At 36.1% G+C, this 27,054-nt stretch overlaps 1 protein-coding gene across 1 annotated transcript in view; it reads left to right on the plus strand.

Annotated features, from left to right (window-relative positions):
• LOC121317555 (E3 ubiquitin-protein ligase KCMF1) overlaps positions 1 to 13,470 on the plus strand; it is a 48,928-nt gene extending 35,458 nt beyond the window's left edge. The window contains exons 5-7 of the mRNA XM_041253622.1: positions 495 to 672; positions 11,111 to 11,393; positions 12,750 to 13,470. Of these exons, the coding sequence (XP_041109556.1) occupies positions 495 to 672; positions 11,111 to 11,393; positions 12,750 to 13,011 (723 nt within the window). The 3' untranslated portion in view covers positions 13,012 to 13,470. The remainder of the gene's footprint in view (positions 1 to 494; positions 673 to 11,110; positions 11,394 to 12,749) is intronic.
• The last annotated feature ends 13,584 nt before the right edge of the window (positions 13,471 to 27,054 follow it).

A 27,054-nucleotide genomic window follows, 5' to 3' on the forward strand; every position in this document is an offset into this window, starting at 1 on the left:
AAAGGGACTGAAGTTAATGTATGTTTAGGAGTGGAGGGGCAGAAAGATGGTTGAGACAGACCTGTAGCACACGCACCAAACCTTGGTATACGCATTTGAAGTTGTGCCGATGAGTCCAGCTGAAAGAACACTGCATGCAAGCTGTCATTTGAAAACAAATATCTAGAAACCTCACTGGCTGCCCTTGTTTAGAAATATTTTCATAGTGATATGCTGTCCTGTTACCAGTCTGATAATGCTTGTTTCATTATAAACAGTTATTATTCATGTTTTTAGTTTTGCCTTGTTTGTGAAATGGTTTTGGGTAAAAAATAATAATTAAAAAAAATATCTGTGTCTCTAAGTACCAGTAAATTTAGTGCAGAAATAGAATTTGCAATATATCTAAAGTCTATAAAGACTGAATGTTGCACTACCCCAAGGAACAGCCCAGAGGATCTGCTGGTTTGTATTTGTGATTGCTACTTGTATTATGTCCTTAACCTGCTGTTCACGATGAATCCAGTGGTGTTCGGCACGTACGTAGGATGTTTCACCCTGGTCGGGGTTTGGGAGGTCCTCGCGCACGTAGATCAAACATGCACTTTACTAGCAGTTCAACTGGTGGGCTTTCATCTTCACAGAGTTCATCATATTCTCCAAGCAATAGGGAAGCCATGGATCCTATAGCTGGTAAGTCAAGCAAATCATTAACTCATGACGAGTATTTCTATAAAAGGTGCGTTAATATTTTGACATTAAATTTGTTCATAGCCTGTTTCAATATATTTGAGCCATTTTGAGGGTAAGACAAAAGTCACTAGACCCTTTAGTAAAAAGACATACATCTTGGGCTCTTGTGCTATGGTATTTGCTTTGCCTTATGTAGTCATGATTATACTGTTGGCTGGCCTGACTTGTGTAAGTCACTTTAGTAAGGTGGCTGTAAAGTACAGCAGTATAATGCACCCGCCCCTGTTGGTGGGAGAAGTTGGTATGTCAGACTTTATTTCTTTATCTATGTGCAGTGTGAAACTGCACAGAAAAAGAAAATATTCATCTGCACCCTCAAATTTGGTGAAATGCATACCATGTGTGTGACACCTTTATTGGCTGTAAGAAATCTGTTTTTGGCAATTGTTAGGATTTGACATTCAACATTCTATGAATGGTGACCTACTTTAAATGACACTCTAATATGGGCTTTATATCCTTAAGGAGGATATGTTTTGTTCGTGACATATTATATACTGTTGTATTTAGCACATTTGCTCAGCTGTTTCAGGAATGGTGTGTGTGAATTAAGTACCTCAATCTGTATCATGATTTTTAAATGATAAAATTTAGTCACAATTGCAGTGGTGTTTTTGAAAAAATGAGTCCATACTTATGCAAGTGCTTCACAGTACCTGTATAGTCTCTGGTGTGCTGATTGCCAAATGAGAGCAGCACTGTCATATGTCCGTACGAATAAACTGTAAGACAGTACCAAAGGACAAACAGGATCTATTGGACTTCTCAAGGTATTACTGGATGTGTATTTTTGTTTACCAATAGTAACATGTACTGTTGAGGCTTATGCATTACATTTGCAGCTCCTGCAGTGTTCTGAGCTTGGCAAAAAAATAAATTGGATGATGTGACCAGTAAAAAACCATGCACAAAATTAAGTGATGGAAAGTAATATCATTTTTTCCAACAACCCAAAAGAGGCAAAACAATTTGGGCCCCAAGTTTTATGTCCAATTCTCTAGTTGGGCCAAAAAAAAAAAAAAAAAGTGTGGTTTGGGTTACGCTGGGGGGAAAAATAGGGTAGGTAGGTAAAACCTTTTTAAAAGTGGAAAGTGCTGTTTTACAATACATTTGTTAATAATCCCTGTTGTACTTTCATTAGTTACCTTGTCATCTTGCTTCATTCTCCCATTTTCTCCACCTCCACAGCTGTCACAGTCTCATTTTGAGGGTGCATCTTCAAACTTTCCACCTGCCTTGTTAATGACTGTCAGTACATTCTTTTCTACACTGAGAAAAAATATTGCCATAAGTCTGCTGCAAATAAACTAATTTTTGTAGCTGAGGGGAAAGAAAGAGATGAGTCTCCTATCAAAAATAACAAATCTGCAATAATTGTAATCTTGATGGAATTCAGAAAATAACAAAATAGATGTGGCAATTAAGTTAAGTGAAACAAGTCAGAGTTTTAGCTTTAAAACTCCTACATAAATTGAGTTTTTGTGCATTATTATTATCATGGTACATGTGTTTAGACATTTAACAGCTTTTTTTAAAGAATGCTGTTTTATCTTATTTACCTTATTTAACGTAAACAAACATGATTTGCAATAATGTATTTCAACATTAATATCTGAAATCTGTCATTTCAATGTTGACAAGTGTTGGATTAACCAGGCCAAAGTGAACTAGTGTTCATATAGTACACATTAAAAAACATTGCAAGTCCTAAAAGCAATAAATTGAACCCCCCCGTGATTTCCCAGCACAGCACTGGGCGCTGCAGAACTCAGCCTGCAGAGCTGAATTAAAGCACTGCAAAACATGAATGTTGCAGGCAGAACTAATTTGGATTCTGGTGATTTAATATATGATTCCTGTTTTTGAAGATGCTGCTTCCCGCGTTTGGATTGCAGTGTTTTACTGTGTTCTATATTGAATATGTATCTTTGTAAATAGACCCAACATTACATCTCCACCTTCTGGGATAAGCCATAACAAAGAAACATTTTCAAGAATAATGTCTACATGTTAGTGATATGAGAGTCTACATGTTAGTGTCTGAAAATGTGTTCACAGTGATTTAATTTCTTGCAAAGGATATTAAGGTAAGATTTTAAGATAACAACTAATTGGAAAAGGGAAAGTTGACTATTCCTTTTTAGTAGCTTTTAGATACTGGCGGAATAGTGATCTCTACAAGATAAATCCTGTTTACAGGCTTAAGCCTTTTTTTCTTTCATTTCAGCATTAAACATGAAGCTAGTCATAGCTTAACTTAATTGAACCTGCCGTGTCTAAGAGTTGGGCTTCCCCTGCTTATTATGAGCATGGTCTGCATGTTCTATTTAAAGGACTTGCTAAAATTTAATTAACCAAAAAAAATGAATCCTCTGTGCATGGTTTTTACTCGATATCCGTAAACCATAAATTAGTTTTAGTTTTTTTGCAACAGTTAATAAATGTATTTATCACCACAAATTATTATGCAAGCCTTTAAATAGGTTAAGCTCTTGACTAAAGCTAAATGTCATCTTTCTTCTTAACAATAACTCTAGTAGTTTTATCCAGTAGTAGCAGTGGTGTAGTCGAGCCGGAAGCTGCTCCAGTACGTTTTTTCTACCGGTTTGTAAGATGCTTATGGTGCCCGACCATTTTTAATTTTGTGCCTGGGCTCCAATGAAGGGATCTGTTTTCCGTGGTGAAATCAAATTAGTCTTTCCATTGTAAAGGCACTAGGAACAGAAAATCAGTGTTCTATTCCTTACATAACAGTTTTGATGGTACACTCTGAATTGGAGTCTCTGATAACTGGTGCAAATTTTAAATGTTTGCAGTCAAGAGTCGCACACATTGCTGTCACATTTGTCTTGATTTCAGTCAGTCGTCCTTATAATGGAATGAAGAGAAAATTGGGGACTTCTAATGAGAGGAACGATAGTGCCTCGTGCCATGTTATCGGTGAGAACTGCCAGAGACACTATATACAGCAAGGGTAGTTTATGTGTTTTCAGGGTATTGGTGTAGTAAAAGTAAATCTGCCGATAGCACCATTTCACTTTTTAATTTGTAGCTCCCAGCACAGGTGAAATGTAGAAATAAATACCATGTTTGGTCAACATGGAAATATACTAGGGAATGCTGTTATTGTGACATCTGTCATTTATATTAAATTATACTTCTGTTTTAAAATAGAATATTTATATATATATATATATATATATATATATATATATATATATATATATATATATATATATATATATATATATAAACATATACATACACACACACACAGTACTGTGCAAAAGTTTTAGGCAGGTGTGAAAAAATGCTGTAAAGTAAGAATGCTTTAAAAAATAGACATGTTAATAGATTATATTTATCAATTAACTAAATGCAAAGTGAGTGAACAGAAGAAATCTAAATCAAATCCATATTTGGTGTGACCACCCTTTGCCTTCAAAACAGCATCAATTCTTCTAGGTACACTTGCACAAAGTCAGGGATTTTGTAGGCATATAGTCAGGTGTATGATTAAACAATTATACCAAACAGGTGCTAATGATCATCAATTCAATATGTATGTTGAAACACAATCATTAACTGAAACAGAAACAGCTGTGTAGGAGGAATAAAACTGGGTGAGGAACAGCCAAACTCAGCTAACAAGGTGAGGTTGCTGAAGACAGTTTACTGTCAAAAGTCATACACCATGGCAAGACTGAGCACAGCAACAAGACACAAGGTAGTTATAGTGCATCAGCAAGGTCTCTCCCAGGCAGAAATTTCAAGACAGACAGGGGTTTCCAGATGTGCTGTCCAAGCTCTTTTGAAGAAGCACAAAGAAACTTTCAAAGTTGAGGACCGTAGACGCAGTGGTCGGCAAAGGAAACATACTGCAGCAGATGAAAGACACATCATGCTTGCTTCCCTTCGCAATCGGAAGATGTCCAGCAATGCCATCAGCTCAGAATTGGCAGAAAACAGTGGGACCCTGGTACACCCATCTACTGTCCGGAGAAGTCTGGTCAGAAGTGGCCTTCATGGAAGACTTGCAGCCAAAAAGCCATACCTCCAACGTGGAAACAAGGCCAAGCAACTTAACTATACACAAACACAGGAACCGGGGTACAGAAAAATGGCAGCAGGTGCTCTGGACTGATGAGTCAAAATTTTAAATATTTGGCTGTAGCAGAAGGCAGTTTGTTCGCCGAAGGGCTGGAGAGCGGTACACGAATGAGTGTCTGCAGGCAACAGTAAAGCATGGTGGAGGTACCTTGCAAGGTTGGGGCTGCATTTCTGCAAATGGAGTTGGGGATTTGGTCAGAATTAATGGTCTCCTCAATGCTGAGAAGTACAGGCAGATACTTATCCATCATGCAATACCATCAGGGAGGCATCTGATTGGCCCCAAATTTATTCTGCAGCATGACAACGACCCCAAACATACAGCGAAAGTCATTAAGAACTATCTTCAGCGTCCTGGAAGTGATGGTATGGCCCCCCACAGAGCCCTGATCTCAACATCATCGAGTCTGTCTAGGATTACATGAAGAGGGAGAAGCAACTGAGGCTGCTTAAATCCACAGAAGAACAGTGGTTAGTTCTCCAAGATGTTTGGGCCAACCTACCTGCCAAGTTCCTTCAAAAACTGTGTGCAAGTGTACCTAGAAGAATTGATGCTGTTTTGAAGGCAAAGGGTGGTCACACCAAATATTGATTTGATGTAGATTTTTCTTCTGTTCACTCACTTTGCATTTTGTTAATTGATAAATATAATCTATTAACATGTCTATTTTTGAAAGCATTCTTACTTTACAACATTTTTTTCCACACCTGCCTAAAACTTTTGCACAGTACTGTATATATATATAAAATATAAATAAATAAAAATAAAGGTCTAGCATGTGTGGGATTTGAAAGTAGAACCTTCAGTTTGCTACACGACTAGTTTGGTGGGGGGAGGGCAGTATTTTGAAAGATGAAGTCCGCCGGCTAAGAATCCTCAGGACTTATTGGTTTTTTTTTTTTTTTTTGGTTTGTTTTTTTATTTTTTCCTAGCCATCTCATCATTCTGAAATTCTGATCTTTATGTGAAAAAATGTTGGTTTCCTGTCAGTGTAACGCTCACTGTGATCCCTATTGGCGCAAGGAAGTACTGTTTTTCTCAATACTGGTTGATGAGAGTAACGCTATTTGTGGCTCCCTCTGGACAAAAAGGAACTAATTTGAGAATTAGTTACCGTATCCTGAAGGTAAAAGTAAAATATAAATAAATAAATACATTAATGTTGAAATAAATGAATACATAAATCAATACATAGGCATTTCTTTCTTTCTTCATATTGATATTTATTTCTTTTTCACTCAGATAATACGTGACGGTAAATTATGACATACTTTGTTTTTATTTATGAGTTGTCAAGAACAAGTCAACATACAAGTGAATGGTTTAAAATTTCCAGTAGTACGTTTAAAGGTCATCATGCTTTCATATATTTATATATAATATAAATATATATATATATATATATATATATATATATATATATATATATATATATATATATAAATATATATTGTAACGACCCGGACAATTGCTTTGTTGCAGGATTTGTTGTCTGTCCAGTTTGTCTTGTCTGTCTCTTATGTTACATGTATTGCAAGGTGAATGGGTCATGCCATTACTTGGCATGGGAAGGGGGAGTGAGTGGGGAGAAGGTGAGTTGCTGCTGTTGGAGGTTGCAGTGCATGGATGTGACTGGTTGATGATGACCTGGACAACGGCAGGAAACGACAGGAGGTTATAAGGGGGTGCATGAGCCTGGAGACTGGAGACAGTCCAGCGCTGAATTTGAATGAGAAACTGTGGGTGCGACTGAGCGAGCATGTGAGCTGTGACTAGAGAGAATATGCAGTGAAAGTGCCAAGACTAAAATGTAGCGTTATTTTTGATGCTGTGAATTCTGGCCCCTGACAGGAATTCTCTGTAGTTTCAAATAAAAACATTTAGAGAATTCAACGCAGTCTCCCGGAGTATTACTTAACGTTACAATATATTAAATGAATAGATCAAGCTTATGGTAGTTTGCAAAATCAGATAAAAACTTTCAATACAGTCGATATAATACATAATCATTATGGGTGAGATGATTCAACACAACATAATACACCTTTGTTTATCACGTACAAGCTTGAAATGAGTAGCTAATATGCCACATTTATTAATGAGCCGGCCAGATGCTTCCAGAATTTAGTTGGAGTAGAGGAAAAGTTTTTTTTTTTTTTTTTTTGCATTGCTAGCAAGCGGGGAATGCGGACACTATTAAAGGCTTTAGAACAGGATGCTGAAATGCTGCCTGGCCAATGGGAGTTGAGACAGGTGTGTTTCTAGCCAGTGGGAGTGTAGAGGAGGCGGAGACATCCTGCCTTGTTTATTGTGGACAGAGAGGAATCAGGAAGCAAGCAGTGTGTAAAAACACGCTGCTATGGCTAATTTTGCTAAAGTTACTAGTTTTTGCAAGGTTCTCTCCAGCGCTGTTGAGCGTAACAAGCCGTTACATTACCTGGAAAAATGACGCTTTATTCAGGCCGCTACGCTTTGTTTTCAGTTTCCCTAACGGCCAAAAAATAATAATAAATCCTGTGAAACGTTAATCATTCCTTTATATGAGAGATCAGTTTGCTTAAAATACTTGTTTCAGCCCTCAGTACTCTTCAATGGGTTGGTTGCAACAGCATGTTCTTTAGTTTGGTGCGTGTAATGTGTGTGAACTTCACTGAAGTTTATTAACACATTTCCCCCTTTTGATGGATGAGACTAGATCCTGTGTGCGCCCCTGATACACAGGTCTATAACAACCAAAACCATTGCAGAATATTTATTATACCATAACTACGTTCCCTCTTAAGACTTTTTAGTTAGCCACTGTGGCTAAAGTAGCTTAACATTTTGTAGCCACACTGGAAAAGCTTTAGCCACTTAACAATACCATAAACAAGTTATAAACATACTGTTTCAGCAAGGCAAAAAGACGTGTATTTTATCTGCAGATATTTGCCCTATAATGCCAGACCCTACCATTTACAATACACACAAATATTATACTTAATTTACACTATAACTCTGATTCCCATTTAATACTTGGTCTCACTTAGACTGTGACGCGGTTTTCTTTCCACTACAGAACGGTAAAGCAGTGGAAAGAAAACCACGGCACAGCCAAAATAATGCAAAGGATTATGCAGTACATGAATATCAATGCAAACCTGTACAGAATTTAGGAAATCTGTAACTTTTTTCATGTTTGGCATTAGTTTTGATATAAATGCAAGATTATCCCATTACTGTGCTGACCCATAAAACAGTAACAGGGAGTCTTGGAACTACTGCACTAAAGTGAAGGACCCCTGAGACGCAGTTCAAGCAGGTAGGCCAAGAATCTCATTTTACAATTTAATGTAAAGTTGTGTAGGTACGTGAAGTTTCTTACTTAAATGAATGTTTTCATAAACCTAGCCTACTGCTGAGGAAACATTTTGAATACAGCAGCCTAATGTTTGAGACCAGGCAGACTCGAAGTAGTGTTCATATGTGCTGTGCTGCATTATTTCTGAAATTAAAGTAGGTTTTGCAAGATATTGTCCTTCGTTACAGGGTTAGTTGGAGGTTCCTTCAACAGCAGTGTTTTGTTGCCTTGCTTGGAGAATGGTGTGGTGTTCACTGCCGTACGTTCATTATTTTCCTAAACGATCATAATTGCTGTTCGTGACACAGAACTTGTCATCTTAATTAGAGCTGCTGTTTGCTTTAATTTCAAGCTGTCACATGTTTGCTTCACCTGGGTAGTCCACTAATCTGGACAAGGTTTGACAGTCTGAAAATGTACATGATTTAATTCATCATAATCAAAGGAAAGAGTGGGTTATAATTTCTAAGAACATCAAAAGAAAAGTTTGAGAGCGAGAAAAGGTATTTTGGCCCATCAAGGCTCAACCCTTGTTTGCATTATAACTGTGTAAAAAAAAAAAAAAGTGCTTACTACCATCTGTTCTAACTTACTTTTACTCAGCTTCCATTATGCCCTTATGTTCTCCTCTGTTCTTCTCTCTGCTAAAGTCTTGGGGTAACAATCTATGCCATTTATGATTTTATACTTCCACTCTTTCCAGTCATTTTTTTCTTAGGCTGAAGAGATTTAATTATTTTAACCTGTCCTCATAGCTCATGTATTTAAGTCTGGGCATCAGCCTAGTTGCCCTTCTCTGCACCTTCTCGAGTGCAATGGTTTGAGGTGAGGGGACCAAAACTGCACACAGTATTCTAGGTGGGGTCTAAATAGCGCACTGTATAATCTCAGCATAACCTCTCTAGACTTGTGTCCAACATTTTTAGAAACGTAGCTTAACATTGTATTTCCTTTTTAATTTCCTCACTACATTGGTGAGATACAGTATTACCACTTCAACCATACAGGGTTATTTCGGGCAGCCGTTTGTCGGTCAAACAGCGTTTGCCATTCCCATTGACTTCAATAACAAAGGGATCGTTTTATACCGTGTTAAGCACTCCGTATATTTTGTGCAAACTCAGCTGTTTGGATCTTATGTGCCATTTACATAGATTTTAAATAAAACGCAATTCTTATTACTGTATTAATCGCTTTTACTAATCCACCACTCGGCTGTTTTCACCTCGTTACCTTGTCATTCACATAGATTTCAATACAAAAGACAGCACTTTACTGTAGTACAAGCTTTTTGCACCTCGTTACTGAGAGATTACCCCTGTACTGTACCTTGGATATTTAATCCCTATATGCAGTTTTGGGGTTACAGTTTGAAAAAATAGGGGACAGTTTGTCCATTAGTACAAACTTTTCGCTGAAAAACGTGTTCGTACGGTTAACATACCACATTTTCCGGGTTTACGGGTGTTAACTCATGTACTGTTACTGTCACGATTTGTACAGACTAAATAAACATTGCTTGATCGACTGTGTAACGTCAGCGTACAACCTCGAGAACCCATTTGCAAAACTTGGGTTTTCTGTTACGTTGCGAATTTCTTGTCGACCCCAAAGACATCAACACCGAACTCACGACTGCTTTTGATGTGGCTTTGAGACGTGTGGTCTCGAGATAGAATTCTCAGCTGTGTCACCTTGGAAGAGACCAGACAGTGGAACGCCGGCTGGCCTTAAATACACAGATGACGTAAGCATGCGTGCTGCACCTGCCACATTGCAGCGTGCTATGGAGCAGCATCCGGATATAGAGTTGAATTGGGATTTTTTTAGAAAATCCTGAAGGTTTGCCGTGCATACTTGCAAAAAAAGATTGTCCGCCTAGCGTATCTGGAAAATAGAGATACTTCGCTAACATTTTTAAAAAAACTCTAATTACTACCATTGTAATATTTATTATTGTAATGAGTGTCAAGATTTTTAATCGCATACACTTTTTTTTTTTTTTGTGTTTGTTTTATTACTGTACTGGTGATTTGGGGACACTTTGTGACTGTCATGTTATTGTGTGCAAGTTTCTACTGTGAACCGCGTTAACACAAATGTGCCCGTTCTAAGCATAATTACTTTTAATGATGACTCCACTATAACCCCTGAGATTCTTTTCAAAGTCCTCGCCCCCTATTTCCATCCCATTCATTTTATACTTAACACAGATTTTTACTTCTTGTATGCAATGCTTTACATTTCTTAACAAGGGATAGGGTTTATTATCCCACTGTTATTCACCATCTCCCTAGTGGTCCTAACAATAAAACAAACTTATATGAGCGCTCTGTTTTTATATTGTGCAGTGGGGAATTGCTTATTTAACAGCTTTTATTTCTATAGCCTTAAACATACTTCGAAGGTAACAAGATGATAATCGTAATGATCTTAAATACCATCTGCTTACCCATCTGTTTTATGAGCGTCTTTATAATTTTTAACTCTGGTCTTTGAGATCTTATCCAGTCCAGGTTTTAACTCCAAGCAGGTTCTAATGTAGTTAATTGAGAGTTGCTAAGAGGTAATAAACTAGTTTAGGACCTGGTTGGATTAAAGACCAGGACTGGAGTGGATCTCGAGGGCCAAAGTTCAGTACCACTGCTCTAAACTATTGTGGCCCATAGTATCCCAGTCAGTTTTCATTGGGTATAAAAAGGCTGCAAGGAGAATGTCGTCGAGGGTAGAATCAAGCTAGCTGAATGTTTAACCATGCAACCTATTTTCATTAGTGATATTTTGTCTCTTGTGTGGCTCGGTGGAAACTCCCTGGTAAACGGTTTAGCCAAAACAGTTGGACAGCTGTGATCTAATCAGTAATATAAATGTTCTGAACAATCTCTTTTTCTTGATCTGACTGGAGTGTTGCTCTTTCCTCTCTGCAGAGCTTTTATCTCAGTTGTCAGGGGTGAGACGCTCAGCGGGTGGACAGCTGAATTCTTCTGGCCCATCGGCCTCCCAGTTACAGCAACTGCAGATGCAGCTGCAGCTGGAAAGGCAACAGGCGCAGGCAGCGCGGCAACAGTTGGAGTCGGCACGCAATGCAACGAGACGCACCAACACAAGCAACGTCGCCACCACCGTCGCACAATCGACAGCAACGACAAACACAACAACCACAGAAAACAATCAGCAGACTACCCACAATTCACAGTTCCTCCTTTCGCGGTAAATCACAATTTTGTTTACACCATTTTACGTTTATAAATAAGGTGTTAAGATGGCTTGTTTTTCTTAAATGTTATTTTTCCAATCGCAGAAACTTTAGTTTTTCATTCTGACCTGTGCAGCTTCAATTTTTTTTTGTGTTCTACAAGTTACTAATAAATAAAGTGCAAATTATATTCAAAATGTAAAATTTAAGAAGTGGGGAAAACCTGCATCTTTTTTTGACAGGATTTATATTTTGTACTTTTCAGTTAATTTATCCACAGACAAAAGACCATCAAGCAAACTTAGCAGCACTGGACAAATGTGTAACAAATTATTATTTTTTTTGTTCCTGGGTAGTAAGTGTCATTTCCTAATTGCTTATGCCTCAAAAGTATAGAAAATGGCTGTTATTCCCCACAAACTTTGCTTTTGTGACCAGGACAGTGATATTTTAAAATATCACTATTTCCAAAGGGAAAACGGGCAAATGTGTGTCTTTTCGTTCACATAGTCAGAAAAAAACAACATATGAATCCAAATTAACATGTATTTATACTAAAGTAATACAAAAATGACTACAAAAGATTTAGAAGCGAGTAGTTTTTCGAGATTTACTATTATAGTGTAAATACAGTATAATCGTAAATCTCGAAAAACTACTCGCTTCTAAATCTTCTGTAGTCATTTTTGTATTACTTTAGTATAAATACATGTTAATTTGGATTCATATGTTGTTTTTTTCTGACTATGTGAACGAAAAGACACACATTTGCCCGTTTTCCCATTGGAAATAGTGATATTTTGAAATATCACTGTCCTGGTCACAAAAGCAAAGTTTGTGGGGAATAATAGCCATTTTCTATACTTTTGAGGCATAAGCAATTAGGAAATAACACTTACTACCGAGGAACAAAAATTGTGTTACATAGTGTTATCGCTGTTTGTAAGCATGGATGTGGATCTGTAGACTCCCTGAGAACTGGGGATATGGTTGACCAACTCTGATAATGCAACATAAACACAGATTACGTACCCATGTTACTTGGCTATTTTTTCTTGTGCGACGTGTAGAACATCCAAAACGTCAAACAATTATAAATATGCTAAAACTATAAAAGTCAAGTCGTGTAAAAGCCTAGTTATCAGTCGATCTTGTAAAATGGCCAAAATAGACAAACGCATAATTTTAAATACTACAACACCGCAGTGAGACGTTTTGTTTTTAAGCAGCTTGTTTTCAACAGGCAAAAAAAGAGGTGTGAAATTAAATGTCCATGAACGGGTCGGCAACACACTGGGGCATATTTTAAATGAGACTTGAATGGGACGCTAATTAATATGTGAATTTGCCCTTTCTTCCCCACCCTGTAGGTTGAACGATCCTAAGATGTCTGAGGTAGAACGCCAGTCCTTGGAAAGCGAGCGGGCAGACCGAAGCCTGTTTGTCCAAGAGCTTCTCCTGTCCACCTTGATGCGGGAAGAAAGTTCTTCCTCAGACGAGGATGAACGGGGGGAATTTGGAGATTTTGGTGCTATGGGTTGTGTAGATATTATGCCTTTAGATGTTGCTTTAGAAAACCTAAATTTAAAAGAGTGTAATAAAGGAAATGAGCCTCCGCCACCTCCTCTTTGATGACATCCCACTTCGCAGACAATGTCCTCTGTGCTGTAACTGCCAATGAAAGTGGACAACAACTATCTTTTGGGTTTGTTTTGGTGATTGTAATTTCAGGTCTGTCACTCTTCTTACATTGTGTACATTCAAAAAGGAACAAGAGAAATATATAAATATATATAAAAATAAAAAGATAATCAATTCCACGTAACAAATTTTTACTTCTAGCAGGTAAATGTAGGTAGCAGTGCCAGAGGCAATCTTTGCTTCCTGTTCCTTGACATGCAAAAGGCTCTGCTAATGCCCCACATTCATACTGAAAAGGAAACAAAAAATATTGGGGGGAAAAAAATCTCTAATGAAGCTGCTGTGTGTATATTTATGAATATTAATGAATAAAAACTGCTTGGATGGTTTACCTTAACTACTGCATGAGGTTTTTTGCAGCGTGCATGAGTTTTAGTGACCTTGTCATTTTTTTTAACATATATATATATATATATATATATATATATATATATATATATATATATATATATATATATATAATATATATATATATTATATATATATATATAAAAGAATATATATCTATTATATAGGGCAAAGCTTTCTTTTAAAATGTTATTTTTAAGGGTTCCCAGATCAGGATTTTGAAACCTAAAAGAAAACAAGTTAGCAAACACAAGCAGAGGGACAGTTTTAAAACCTGCAATAGCCATTGCTTACTGCAGTGTTAACCATTTACAGCACGTTTCTGAGGCAGGCTCTGCCACTGCATTTTTCTGTGTCATTTTACTCCAGTGTAACATTGCTGTCTGTGACTGGTTTTGTCTGACCTTGCTAGTCTGCACCATATATGTAATTAGTTCAACACCTCCACGTATCTACGGAAGACCTGTATCGGCCACCCGGCTGATTTAAAGAACTGATCCAAAAAGGGTCTTTGAGAGCCTGAAAGAACTCTTCTTACAAAGCAAGTGATGATAGTTGCTTTATGATTTTTTCTTTTCCTATATTGTGATTGTTTAAAATTATATCGAATTGTTTAACACAATGTTTTAATCCAGGTGTAGTTTATTCATTTATTCACTGTACAGAAAAGAAAAGTAAACCCTGAATTCTGTTTGTTTTTATTTTTTAGTAGTGTGTTTTTTTTTTTAAAAAGAAGCTTCTTCCAATATTCTTTTTGTTCCCCACACAGGAAGTATTAAGTTATTTATGTAATGTGCTTTACTTAGTTTATATAGAAAATTTCATATCGGGAAAGCTTTAAGGATTATAAAATCACAGCCATTGTTTCAGTATATTATAAAATATTTGGAATTCTCTGCGAATGTTGGCACCTTTTTATTTATTCTGAATTGATTTTTTTTCTAAAGTGAAAAGGTTTTTTGTTGATGGAATCATGCCATCTACATGCCTATACTATTAATCCTTTATGTAAAATACAATGAGATATATATTGAATTTGTGCGTAAACTTTCATAATGGCTCTAGAACAGGGACAGCTTTTTTTTTTTTTTTTTTTTTTTTTTGAATGTAAAGATAGAATTCAACGACAAATAAAATTGCACACAGCTTTTAATGAAAATATCAATCATCATTATCATATTTCTGTCCAACTGCACATCACATGAACAAAGGAAATCGGGTTATATTTTGCCAAGCCTGGTCTTCGCTATGCCTCATTACACCGTATAGCCAATTAAGCACCAATACCCAACTGATCAATAAAACAAACTTAATGTCTGTAGTTTATGGTAAACCTCACATGCCCCCCCAAAAAAGTTTGAAATGAATGAATTTTTGATGATTGTGACATGACACCATGAAAATGGGTTTGAAATTTTACCACCTGTTCAACTGGCCCATGAAGTAGACCCTCTTACTATACAAGATGGGTGTAGGGTTAGTTATAAGGGCTGATATGGAAGAATGGAACAATTCAAAGAAATCCAGTGAAAAAGAAGAGGAGATTGTTGCTTGGTTTTCGTGGTCCAAAAATAAATAACTTCATTCGGTTATAAGTTGGAAGCTGACAGTTTATTGTAGAATGCAAAAAAAAAAAAAAAAAAAAAAAAACCCGAACCGAGACGGACACAAAGTCGATCAACCTCCTTATGGACCCAGGGGATGCTCCTCCAACCTTCCAAACAATTGCAAGGCCTGTATCTGTTACAATTTGAATATGAAGATGTACCTTTAATGTTCAGTCGTTAGTTTGTTTATTTATTTATTTATTTAATTAGTTAGTTATAGGCAATTAACACCGTTAACCACAGTGCAGATAAGAAAAGGCAGCAACATTTCTAGACTTTTTCACTGCTCTGTCAAGACATTGGGAAATGAAAAGAGAATGTAGTCTCCATTCTTTTATTAACTCTTATGTTTTTATAGTGATTTGGGTTCTCAAAACATTAGTGTACTTTGAATCCACTCTTAGCTGCTGTAGGACTGGCCTTGTAGTATTTTATCTACTGCTTGAGTTTGAGACTTTAGGAACTTGCTGTTCCCTGGGGTTTTAAGACTGCTTCAGGAGACTGCAGTTCACATGTTGACCCCCTCAAGCTCTTTAAGGTGGTTTGGGAATCTCTTTTAAGGCTGCTTGCCTATACTGGTCTGTTCTGTGCAGTTCAAATTAGAAAATATTCTTGTGTGACATTTAAAAATCAAATTCTATATATTTCTGTCAACTCGAGGCTTGACCATAGTGGCTATGTATGCTGTGTGTGCAATTGGTAGTCTGCTATTTTGTTTTTAAAGTGGTGTTGGAAATGTGGTCAGTGAGTTGCCATGCTGGCTTTCTCCACACACACACGCACTCACGCACACACCTATTAACCATACTAGTACTGCAAGTGTCAGTAACAAACAAAATGATAGTCATCTCTTTGCTTTAATAGGTAAGTTTCAGCAATTGCTTGGTATTTCAAAACCTCCAGTGTTGGTCCTGTTTGCAAGATTAATAATAATAATAATGCACTTACTGTAATCTTGTGTGACTTCACCTCTACTTGACCTTTTAATGAACATAGTTAAATTGCACTGTTCAAGCCTTGTTACCTAAACAATTGATACTGTAAATGGCAAAACATAAAAAAGAAAAAAAAAATAGTATTAAAAAAAGCACACCAGTATGAGTTTAAGTATGTTTACAGATCCTTTTAAACCTTATTAAAGTGTTGCATAAAAGGTTTTTTTGTATTTGTAGAGTGCAAAGAAAATCATTGCATTTTGACCTTAAACACTAGTAAACTAAAGTGATCTACTGAGAATTTGCTGCCATAAAGCTTTGCTTTTCATAATGTTCTTCAGTGCCATAGATAGAAGTAGGTGATTTTTTTTTTTCCCAACCACAAAATATTGGTACATAGAGGAGTTTGGTGGAGTAAGATGAAACCGTACAAAATTAACTTCCACTTGTATTTTTAAATAGTCCCCCAATCAATAAAAAATACCTGATTCATGAAGATTCCAGCAGTTTATTATTTTACCACTTAAAATATAAAACTGTCAAATATACCTGAACAAGCAAGAAGGTATGATAGTAAAATTATGAACAATATTTGCATTACATTTCAATCTGTTCCTTTTGAACATCAGTTACCTTGCATAGGGTAGCTGCTATCAACAGACATTATATATATATATATATATATATATATATATATATATATATATATATATATATATATAGTCTGATGAATAATCTCAGAGCACTTTATGAAGCAACGAAAGAAAGCTTGGAGCAGTGACTTCAATTGTCAAATGCAGCATCAGTTCAAGGTGACACCCACTAAAACAGAACTAAACATTTTAAGGTTTTGCGCATCTCCACAATAAACCTTGCCATATGGGCATGCCAGGGTCAGCATTATATGTTTTGGCATAGAAGTGACAGATTGGCTTTTACCTTGTGCTCATAAATTTTGTTGATTTTTTTTTTTTTTTTTTTTTTTTTTTTTTTTTTTTGTGATTGTGGAACAATATCCACTTAGCTTGCCTGAGAGCACATGAACTTGGTTTGTCTACATCTTAATTTTAATTTACCACTGCAATTGCACATTACTTTCTTAAACATAAACAGTAATTACATAATGAAGAAGAAGAAGAAAAAGACTTATGAAAACATTAATACATATCCTTAACATTCTCACAAGGCCCTTACTATGGTGCCTTTAACTAACTTACATATGCTGGAGGTCATGCTTGGGTAGAGCTTGCTGCATTGCAATGTTTTCATTTATATCATTGCATGTTTTACACACAAGAGGGCGCCATACAAACGACTAATTTACATTTTATGTGCATGCAGTAGATGTAGGCCATGGCCATTTACTTTTGTCACATTTTTTTAGTCTTTTTGTTGTCCAGACTGTATTTTCACTTTGGCGCACACAAAAACAACACAATACACATGATAGTAATCCGCAAAATACTGTGGAGAAGCAAATGGAACAGACTAGTAAGTATTAAACACGCTAGCCAGGACATAAAAAACGTGTTTAGATTAGTACAAATAGCACGAAGGGTTCTTGTAATCAATGGTAACTATCAAGAGCAACACTGATTTAATTTAAAGAAGAGTTTAGCGCTGCACAGGGCAAATCAAATTATATTGTTTTAGGATTACTTGTAAACAGGTGATATAGTGACAGTGAGATGACAAGGCAACAGAGTTTAACTGAGGTGGCTCAAATCTAGATCTCTCAAGGTTATACTGAATCTGGCTTTCCACATTAACTTTTCATGACAGATGGCTGGAGGCTGCATCAGGAAAACATGAATAATCATGAGGCATTCAAAATCGGGTTAGCAGGTTAGTGTCTAGCCTGATCTTGCAAGGTCGTAGTTTTCCATTTTTTTCGTCACTAAATTTGAAAGGTGAAGAGCTTTTAAATATAGCATTTTTTTCCACGTACAAGATCAAACGAAATCTTCCTACAAAGTTTGGTTACAAATGGTTGTTTCTCCATTAAAACAAAAACAACTGCAGTGTGGATGAAGGAGTTTAAGAGTGACGACACTATAAAGAGAAACAAAAATAATCATCCACTGCTAACTATTTCTGAACTATAATATAAGAAAGCCTAAAAAAGAAAATAACCTCTAATATGTTTTTCTTTTTGTTTGTTAGATTTCTTGTTTTGAGTTTAATTGTTCTCATTGTTTTTGAGTTACTAATAATGTTCCAATAAATCATGTTAGTAATTGTTACCTATAGTTGTCTCAACCTGCTGTGTTTCAGCAAAATTCATTGCGGTTGTAAAATTATAACTAGCTGTAATTCACCTTTATTTCGTCATGTTAAGCTGTGACCTGCCAACTCTGTTGGCTCCACTTACTCAACACTATAGCTAATTGAGCTGACAAATCAGTCACACATTTTAGTTTTACTCTACCTTGCCCAGCTGCCACTTTTGCAAACTGTCCTGATGTTGGAAGATATGCCTGATAAGTTATTAAACAAATGCATCCCTGAGTTTTAAATGTACTATATATAGCATTATGTTTTTCACCCTCAGTAAAACCCCCAAAATTGCTACAGCAGGTACCCCTGCAAGCCTATTAACAAGAGACGTGTTCACGCCCTTGAAATACATTTATTTTAAAACACTCAACCCGGCAATGTGTTTAATCGCTTTTCAGGCCTTCAGTATGTTGTTCTTTGCATAGGATCCCTTGTAAGCTAAAATGATGACTGAAGCTCTTGGCCAATCATTCTCTCTCTAGCCAAGCTGAAAAGGAGGCTGGGTGTGAAATAAATGGCTTTCTAGATAGCAGTATACCCGAAAAAGGCAAGAGTAGCCTTTTAGGTGACTCCTTATGAGCTTTATGGTACCGTGTCTACACTTTTATATTTAATGTCTTACCTGTTTAATATCATATGATGTGTGTTCTCTGTTATTCTATATGTTTTTTTTTTTTTTCTGCTCAGATAATTATTTACCTTGCAAAAATGTTGAAAAAGTCATTTTTCAACCACTGGGTTTGTTACTGAAAAGAAATGAGGTGGTTTGAGAAATGACCATTGCCATACTTGGAAACGAACTGTATAGTGTACAAGATGAGCAAAATCAATATAAAAGAAAAAAAAAAAAACACAAGCAGTGCTTTCATAATATTGTCTTTTATTCACTGTTATTAATGATCACGGCTTACCATGCTGTTGTATCACTGGTTAAGACATAGTTAGTAAGCCTGGTAGAAAATAATCTAGTGAAAAAGTATAGAGAATGGGACAAAACACACATACAGCAATTAGCATATTAAACAGGGTAAATATATTTAAAAATGTATATGTATGTTCTTTTTATGGATTTCCCCCTAAATTGAAGGACCCCTCCTGCACCTTCAAGTCAAGTCCAGGTCTTCAGAACTCACCCAGGTCCTCGGAACTCAAGTCCAGGTCCTCAGAGCTCATCCAGGTCCTCAGAACTCAAGTCCAGGTCTTCAGAACTCACCCAGGTCCTCGAAACTCAAACTCAGAAAGTCCAGGTCCTCAGAACTCAAGTCCAGGTCCTCAGAACTCAAGTCCAGGTCCTCAGAACTCACCCAGGTCCTCGGAACTCAAGTCCAGGTCCTCAGAACTCAAGTTGATTTTTAGCAAAATAAAGAGACTTCTCCAGCAAAACAAAACATTTGTATAGGTAATGGTGTTTACAATGTGCTACAATGTGTCGTTTTGCTTCTTTGATAGCATTTTTGCTTCTGCCACTCAGGAATTAACAACCCTAAAATTATTATAGCTTTGTAAACATTTTAGATCCTGACTGTCTTTTTTTCATTTTCATGGAGACATTGGCCAATATTTCGGTAACATTTCTCAAAATGTTGAAGCAAGCCCAATACAGGACTTTCAGATAGTTCCAATTTCAACTTAGCAAACAGCCATTTGTTTTGGCTTTGGTGTAAAAACCGTTGCTAAACGTTGCCACAATGATTGTCAGTCACGTGTACCACCAGTTTGAGTGCCTGTGGGAATCATGTTCAGTGACTGACCAGGGCAAAAGGTTCTGATCTATACTTCAACCTTGCTGAAGTAAGAAGCTGGGACAATAATCAATACATTTCATCAAGAGCAAGATAATACCAAAGCAGCTACAAAAAAGCCTCTTGTGGTTTAAAATCGTAGATTTGCAATGCATGTCTCTTGATCTCTACTTGTGACATGTCATGTGACCTCATAAATGTGCATACATTGCCTGCAAGAGGACTTTCTTACACATTTTTTGTCCAGTCAGTGTTTATGCCAAGGTACATAGCCTTTAGCTATTATGTGGTTTGTTTATAAAGATATCTCCCCGTGGACCCTATTCATAATTGTTTAAGGACTGTTTTAAAGAATGTTTTGATCTGTACTATATTTTAAAAGCTAATTTTGATTAATGAAGTTTGCAGTTTAGCCTTTTTTCCCAACCATTTAAAAGTTTGTTTTTACCTTTCACAGCACTATGTTCATAAAGCACTAAAAAAAAAGCACTTTTTATTTTCTTTGATTGGACCCTATAAATTAATACATTTGTACTACTACAACTATTGCAATTACCATTGCAACTTAACCAAACGGAGTATTAAACAGTTTGAGGCATTAGGTGACTTCAATCAGTCAATTAATCAATCAACAGCACCTTTCACCATAAATTGCCTCAAAGTGTTTTAATAAAACAAGTAAAAGATAAGATGACAAAATACAAATACCCCCTTAAATTGATACAGTAAAACAAGTCATTTTAATTATTACTTTAAAAAGCAGTGATACAAATAAGTAGAATAAAAATAAAAAATAAGTAATAAAAAAGGCTGATACGATTTTTCCTTTGAAATAAATATGCTAAATTATAAAAATGTTTCTTTAATCTTAATTTAAAAGCAGCAACAGATGGTGCCTGCCTCACAGATCATGGCAGATCGTTCCACAACATCGTTGCTCTAAAGCTGAAAGCTCTGCCACCTGTCTGTCCTGTGATCTAAGAGACAGAAAAAACTTTTAGATATATGAGATCAAGGCCGTTTAAAGCCTCGCTCCCCTATATTTGAAGCCTTCCTCATCTTTAAACCCCTACACAATTGCTCGTCTGAAACTGACTCGTTTCCATAAAAAAAAAAAAAAATGGATTCCTCAGTCATTTGATGCAATGACTTTCTGTAACGCAAGACGCCTGTCCTGATAAAACACAATTATCTCTTCACCTGAAGATGTTTGTAAAGCAAAACAAAAATGTTGCTAAAAGGAACTTTGTTCTTCATTTTTGCAAAATGGCTTAATTTAAACGTTGGATGTTATTACTCAACATTAGCACCAGCCATGTATATACAATCAAGGCTGTTTTGCTCTACTTTAATTGAAGAAAATTGTAGAAGATAAAGCTGTTATTTGTTTTAAAGCAATAAACTGTACAATAATTGCACCCTCCAAATGGTATATTTATATCTGGCCAGGAAGATCTTTTCTTTCAGTAAAGATAAATAAACCATTTTAGTCTTTACTAGGGTTATAGGCTTTTTTCATTCCACCAGTTTAGATCCCTAAAGATCAGTTGAGAAACAAAACCACTCATGAAGCTACACAATGACCCTGTTGTGATACATAAATACAGGACCTAAGAAGAAACTAAATACATATAGTTACCTTAGTAATTCTGTCTGACATAGAACACTGCAACAACTGTAACACACCTTAATATCTTGATAATTGATTTACTGAAAAATAATTTATAAAACCTTAGTATCTGAGTAATTGCAAACTCATAAATAACAAAAACAAAAAAAAAATCAATAAAAAACAACTTACTTTTTAATTAAACTGACTAGGCTGCATGTACCAAAGACCCTTAAACTCTGATACTGTGCAATCAACTGAAACCATGTGATTTTACTTAATTCACAATTATTGGGTATAATTAGTTTTCGTTATTTAAATGAGACATCCCTCACCGAAAAGTCTGAAAAAGATCATTGAAATACTATTACAACAGAATCTACCACTAAGCTGTATAATAAATATAATAAATCACATATCAGAAATGAACCAATCACTAATAAAATCTATTTAAATTCCAGTACATCTTACCCTGTGTATACAGTAGCTGTAATTCCATGCATAGAACATACGGCATACTTCTTATATTATTAAAACAAACAGCACACGATGACATCTCTTATATAAGTGAATATGTTATGTGCAGGGTGTCAGATATTTTAATTACAGATTGTGCAGTTTGGGCGAGAGAAAGCTAAGTGATTCTGTCAGCTCAAATTGTGTGAAACGATTTCTGTTATAAGAGACACCCTCATGCAACTTTGTAATTTATTATAAACCAAAACAAAGCCTGTACAGATAAACATAACATTTTTAACTGTAGGTGTCCTGGAGTTTTGACACACCCTTACAGTGATTGATGGATTTCTCATGCATGATTTATAATAACACCCAACTGACAATTTCAATTAGCACAATTACACTGACATACAGTTGTACAGTGTACTGGTACTGCAAAACATTGTGTGTACTGTTTCGTTCAATTGTTGGTACGTATATCTACAATATGCTATTACCATTGTCACCGCTTTACTATTGACTTAGTACAGCTCATGACTGAAGATTATTTGGTAAGGAGCATTTTACAACACGATTACAAAAAAAAAAAAAAAAAACACAAAAAAAAAAAACAACAGATTGGCATAATACTATACATTTCTCGGTTTTTAAAAAAGCACACTTTGACAGATTTTTGTGTATGAAAATGAATGTTTACCAAACCCCTTTTTTTCACTTTGGGGATTGGCTAAGAGTGATGCTTAAAATTCCCAAGCATGTACAAGCACTATTAGCAAAAGAGCCCAAATTCGATACACGAAAAAAATGTTGGTAACCTGTTTAAAGCTTGTTTCCTAACTAGTCATTAGACTGCATTCTTAGGCAAGCGCATGTATTGTGTCCAGTTAAATATATGCAATAGCTTTTCATATGTTCTAACCCCCTTATTCTGAACATTTTATGACATCTGTGACCTTGCAGTATTGAGCAATGCAGCAAAAAGTACAGCACTGGTCCTCCTTTGCCACGTCTTTTTCAATTACTTTCCCCCCTTTCAAAGAGTGCTGTTGAGTGGAGAATTGCTGTACTGGCAGCTATAGAGTACCATAGTACTTGACTAGTGCCCTTATTCCTTGATCAGATAAGTCATCATGCCTTGTCATTACAGCACAATAGGGCCTGTTGAGGAACATATTGTAGCGTTTCCAGGTAAATCAGTCATATATTTTTAAAAGGAAAAGAACACTAAGCAACACATTTTAAAGCTCTTCTTTCATGAAATACGACAGAATTAAAACTGAGAATATTCCTTTTTGTTTACAATAATCTTGTTAATGCTGCTGTGTGCAGTTTGTTTTTTTAAGCACAGTTCTGTGTATTATTATTATTATTGTTATTAATAATAATAATAATAATAATAATAATAATAATAATAATAATAATAATAATAATATGGCCACTTGTTTTACCCACGTTTTTTCTCAATTTAAAATGTCCAGCTATGTTCCCTCACCACAGTAATCCCTACAATTGTCTCTTTTCATCCTCTTCAGTGAATATTGGAAGACTCAGACTGGTGTCTGCTTTGAGGACCACTGTAGTGCAGTGAGGGGAACCCGTCCCTAACACACAGACGTGCCAGAGCCAATGTGATGCTCCCAGCGGAATCCCTAACAAAGATCATTGAAGACTCTTGGATCCATTCCAGATTTTTGTTACTTGCAAAAAAAAAAAAGTTTGCAATGCATCTGTGTCTCTCAGTGCCCAGTAATAATAATAATAATAATAATAATAATAATAATAATAATAATAATAATAATAATAATAATAAACGGTGACAACCTAAAATAAGATTCTTCCTCTAAAGTAGTTAACTTTTCTTAAAGGCCTTTGCAAACAAATCTGGAGAATTTAGCCTAGTTGCTATGGCACTGATGCTATTGCAGACAACAACACTGAACTTCAGCTCATACAATATTCCTTGCATCTGGAGGTTATCCCACCATGTGGAAAATGGTCATCAAATGTTTTCAGTAACAGGCACTCAGAAGGGTTACAACTCTGAGGCATTTTCCCCTAACCTTATCAATGAAAAACAAATAAGTGGTATGCCTAAGCACACAGCTCAAAATGGTACTAGCTTTACATCTCCTAGTCTCTCCAGGCTAAGAGGAAGCTTTGTATTACTGAAATAAAAGGTTAGCACTTTTATTTGGTGATTTATTGAAAAAAAAAAAAAAAATCCAGTTGCTTTTCAATATTCTTGAACCAATACATAGACATACCATCGGCTTTCCGAAACAAATGCATCCTCTTTTTTAGCTTGCGTTCTTAAACATCACAACAGTGTAACGCATGACTCACTTGTATCCTCCTGTGAAAATGTGTGTTTGCTTTTAAAACACCAAGTGACAGCTTTTGCCTCCAAATTCTTTTGACCACACCCGATATTGGAATTCAAGTTTAGTAACTCTACAGAAGAAAATCAGTTCTGTGAGTGCTTGATATATTTTATGCACTTAATCAACAGGAAGGACACAGAATCTCTATAGGGGGAATCAGAAGCAAAATATATTGTTTATACAGTAATATGCAATGAAATGTATGTGGGTGTGTATGTACTGTATTAATATCAATCACTTCCAATTAAATAACTACTATTACATCATATGATGTAAATTGTTTCTATAAAATAAAGGGTAAAAAAGACAAAAGAGTAATTAATGCCCCATCTGAGGGCTTTGAGTTTGTTTGTCCATCTGTGTTTGTGCAAGTGGAGGGGGGGGGGGGGGGTTGATACAGAGGAAGAAACATCATACGTGACTATTAAACACTCAAAAGTGTTGAAATTAGAAATACTGAAACTCAAATTTAGACACATCAATGGATTATTTAGTTCATTGAGTGTTTTGGTTGCATGCGGTTTGAAATCTTAAGAACATAAGAACATAAGAAAGTTTACAAACGAGAGGAGACCATTCGGCCCATCTTGCTTGTGGTCATGTTAACTGAAATCCAATGAAAATTGAGTCTGTCTCGATTCTCTGTGATCTGCCCAGATGGTGACGGATTTTACGGGCTGGTTTCTACTGAAGCCGGATTTGTATTCCTGTTTCTTCAATAATGGGTCCTACGTCTTGAATGAACTTGGGGTTGGGTTGTGGTGTTTGTTATGTATTGCCTACGTGTATTTTGCGGATACAGCGTTTTATTGATTTCTCCCGATTTGCCTTGGATAATCTCTTCTTCAAAGTGCATCTTTCAGATCCTGAAGCAGTTATCTCTGCCAGCTTCTTCTGGACAAATGCTGCATACAGCATATGTAATGCTTGACTGAAGAGGATCACATTAAGTTGTGACTTTGCACGAAACAGACAAATAAGTGGACTTTGCTGTGAAGTACTTGGTTTTAGCTCTCTCTGTAGCTGACTTGAAATTGTGTACTGAAACTAAAATGTGGATATATTTTCTCTCTCTCTCTGTGAGTTTTCCTCCTCTGAACACACATTGTGTGTGTATGTGTCTGTGTGTTTTATTTCAAGCTGTTTTTTGGTATGTATTTTAATAGACAAAACCTTTTATCAGTAGCATTCATACTTTCATTGTTAACAATTTCATTTTGCACTTTATTGTGTAAAGTGAAATTGCACTCTACCCACTCAACCGGAACTAACTATTTGTGTGATATTTAAAAGTGCTGTCTTCAGTAAGGTCCCTGATAATTTGTTGCTACTTTCTGAATAATGTGCTTTCTGAATAAAAAGAATTTAAGAATTTAATAATTTTATATTATTTTTTTCAATGCATAATTGCATCGGCCGGGCGTAACCTGGCTACACATTGAAAATAACCCTAAATTATCTCATTTTGTATATCCCCTGTTAAGGGGGTGTTACATCTGCACATAAATAAATGCTTCATACCAAAGGTCCATTCCTGTTTGGAGTTATGGATGATATATCACCACCAAAAGATGGGGCTTCAGTCAAAGGTGAAAAGTTCAGAAACATGGAAGGAATGTTCTTTAAATATGTATATCAAAATAGCTGTGGGAATAAAAGGGCACGTCTGTCAATGTTTAATTGCCCATCATTATAATTGCAGTATTCAACAATGTATGTTCACAGTGTACAGTATGCTGGGCTTACTCTGGTGTTATTAGAATCAAGCTAATGCCTGCTGTGTTGTTAAAACACTGATTTACCTTATGTGTCCTATGGAGAAAAAGACCATTGAAATCTTTCCAATTTCGCATTAAAGCCATGTTAATAATGCAGCATCTGTCTACACCCCAAGAGATTTCAGCCTTATTAAACACAAGTAGGGGTCAATCCTTGCGCTCTGTTAGTGGTACAGTACCTGTCAAAGGCCTTCAGCTATAAGGCTTTTTGACTAATTCATAAACCTGCTGGGCCCATAATGTAAAGGGACAGAACTCAACAGGCTTTCTTTAATATGTAGCCCATAAGAGTTGCAAATGTATTCCCTCCCAAGGTGTGCTGACTTTAATTTGCATTGGGTAATGTCATTACGTTAAACACTTTTGACATTTGGCCTCATAGCCAAGGTGATCTGTCAAGTGTATTTCTGTTAACCGACTGTCACCAGCTGATAAGAAAAAATAACAGGCTCTCGGAGTTCAAAGTTAAACATTCATGTTAAAATATCACAGGTTGTTTGGATCCTTGCATATATAATTCTCCTTGCTCTATGCATTGTGCTCATTCTTCTCCATAAAAGTACGAAAATGCAGAGGCAGTTGTTCAGGAATCTTCTGCTCAACTTCATGGAAACACTCAAACCACTTTCTGTGCTTCCTTGGTGTCCGTGGTGCTCTTTCCTATGTCTTTAGCTTCCTTTTCGTAGCTCTCAGGTCCAATCTATCTATAAAAATCAAACGTGTGAAACTAGCTATGGTTGATGAAATTCTATATTGCACCAACCGTTGAAGAAATGTTATCATTCGTCATTGGTAGTAAAGAAATAACAATATTTGGGATAACAGATAACTAATGAAA

Source organism: Polyodon spathula, chromosome 1 (assembly GCF_017654505.1).
Source record: "Polyodon spathula isolate WHYD16114869_AA chromosome 1, ASM1765450v1, whole genome shotgun sequence".
Lineage (NCBI taxonomy): Eukaryota > Metazoa > Chordata > Actinopteri > Acipenseriformes > Polyodontidae > Polyodon > Polyodon spathula.